Genomic DNA, 1,654 nt, shown 5'->3' with positions numbered 1-1,654 from the left:
AATAATGGGGTGCAAAGGACCAAAATAAATTAATTAATTAAATACAGTTGGGAAAGAGGTAGTTGTTTGGGCTAAATTATAGGTGGGCTATGTACAGGTGCAGTAATCTGTAAGATGCTCTGACAGTTGGTGCTTAAAGCTAGTGAGGGAGATAAGTGTTTCCAGTTTCAGAGATTTTTGTAGTTCGTTCCAGTCATTGGCAGCAGAGAACTGAAAGGAGAGGCGGCCAAAGAAAGAATTGGTTTTGGGGGTGACTAGAGATATACCTGCTGGTTTACAAAACAGCAACTGTTTCTAACTATTGTCAGGAGTGTCCTTCTGACCATAACACCGCTAGAGACACTGTATACCTCTCTGTGTGGCAGCGGTGTGTGTGCTGGAGCGCATGCTGTTGCTGGACCCTGAGAGGCGGGTGAGTGCGTCGGAGGCGCTGGCCATGCCCTTTTTCAGCGAGTTCAGAGAACCAGAGGAGGAGACTGAGGCCCAGCCCTACGATCACTCCATGGACAACACAGACCTGCTCCTGGAGCAGTGGAAACGTGAGAGATGGTTGGAGGGAAGCTGAAGAAAGAGATGGAGAGCGGGGGGAGGGAGGAGGAAGATATGGGAGAGAGAGAGAGATATGCTGGGGAGGATGGATGGAGGGAGGGAGGGAGAGAGAAGAAGGAGATACAGGCAGAGTAAAAAAGGGGAGAGATGGAGAATGAGGTTGCTGGTAGCCTAGAGGTAAAGACCATTGGGCAGGTACCTGAAAGGTCGTTGGTTCAAATCCCCAAGCTGGCAAGGTTGAAAATTATGCAATTCTGCCCATGTGCAAGGCAACAACTGCTCCCTGGGTGCTGATGATGTGGATGTTAAATAAGGCAGCCCCCTGCACTGCTCTGATTAAGAGGGGTTGGGTTAAATACAGAAGATGCTATTTGGTTGAACGCATTCAGCAACTGATTAGTTGTCTCTTTCCCTAGGAAGAGAGCTTAAGGAAAAACATTCCTTTGGCTATTCCACATGATAGAAGGAGAGCGATGATGAGGGAGATGGATGTGTGATAACATGTTCAGCTTGGGAGAAAGAAAGAGGAAGAAAAATCTATAGAGTCTACAGAGTAACTAATTAGTCATTTCTTGTGATATCTCCTACAGGTCACACATTCACAGAGATTCTGTCCTTCAGGCCTGCAGCAACAGAGACCAAGGACCACAAAGAGACATCACTCTGAGAGTACACACATACCTCTCAATACCTGTCAATGATGATTATAAGGCATTGTTGTATTGTTGTACAGATGTAATGCGAATCCAATGTACAGAATGTAGTTTATTGATTATAAATTGATTTTTTTTGACAAACATTTTTGAAGATATTGTCAGTCTTGTGTAATTGTGGAACTACTGTAACAGCCAACCAATGAGCCCCTGGGAAAGAAATGATTACTTGCTTCCCCGTAAACCATGAGAATGACTGTAAGCTAAGACATCAAATGTTCATCAATAAAAGGCCACTCTAAAATGATCAGTTTTGGCTGAGCTCCCTGCCCAATCATGTGAGATCCATAGATTAGGGCCTAATGGATTTCAATTGACTGATTTCCTTAACTGTAACTCAGTTGTTGAAATTGTTGCAGGTTGCATGTTTGTTCAGTATAACGTGAATTGAC

The 1,654-nt window shown here is 44.3% G+C and overlaps 1 protein-coding gene across 1 annotated transcript; it reads left to right on the top strand.

The window, feature by feature from the left end:
- The first annotated feature begins 279 nt into the window (after positions 1–279).
- On the top strand, positions 280–1,339 carry LOC123995935 (mitogen-activated protein kinase 12-like). The gene is made up of 2 exons (XM_046299595.1): positions 280–539; positions 1,140–1,339. Exons 1-2 carry the CDS (start codon positions 386–388, stop codon positions 1,214–1,216), a joined length of 231 nt encoding a protein of 76 aa, XP_046155551.1. The 5' UTR covers positions 280–385; the 3' UTR covers positions 1,217–1,339.
- The last annotated feature ends 315 nt before the right edge of the window (positions 1,340–1,654 follow it).

This window comes from Oncorhynchus gorbuscha, linkage group LG14 (assembly GCF_021184085.1).
Source record: "Oncorhynchus gorbuscha isolate QuinsamMale2020 ecotype Even-year linkage group LG14, OgorEven_v1.0, whole genome shotgun sequence".
Lineage (NCBI taxonomy): Eukaryota > Metazoa > Chordata > Actinopteri > Salmoniformes > Salmonidae > Oncorhynchus > Oncorhynchus gorbuscha.
Note: the sequence above shows the minus strand (reverse complement) of the source record. Positions and strands in the feature narration are given on the sequence as shown.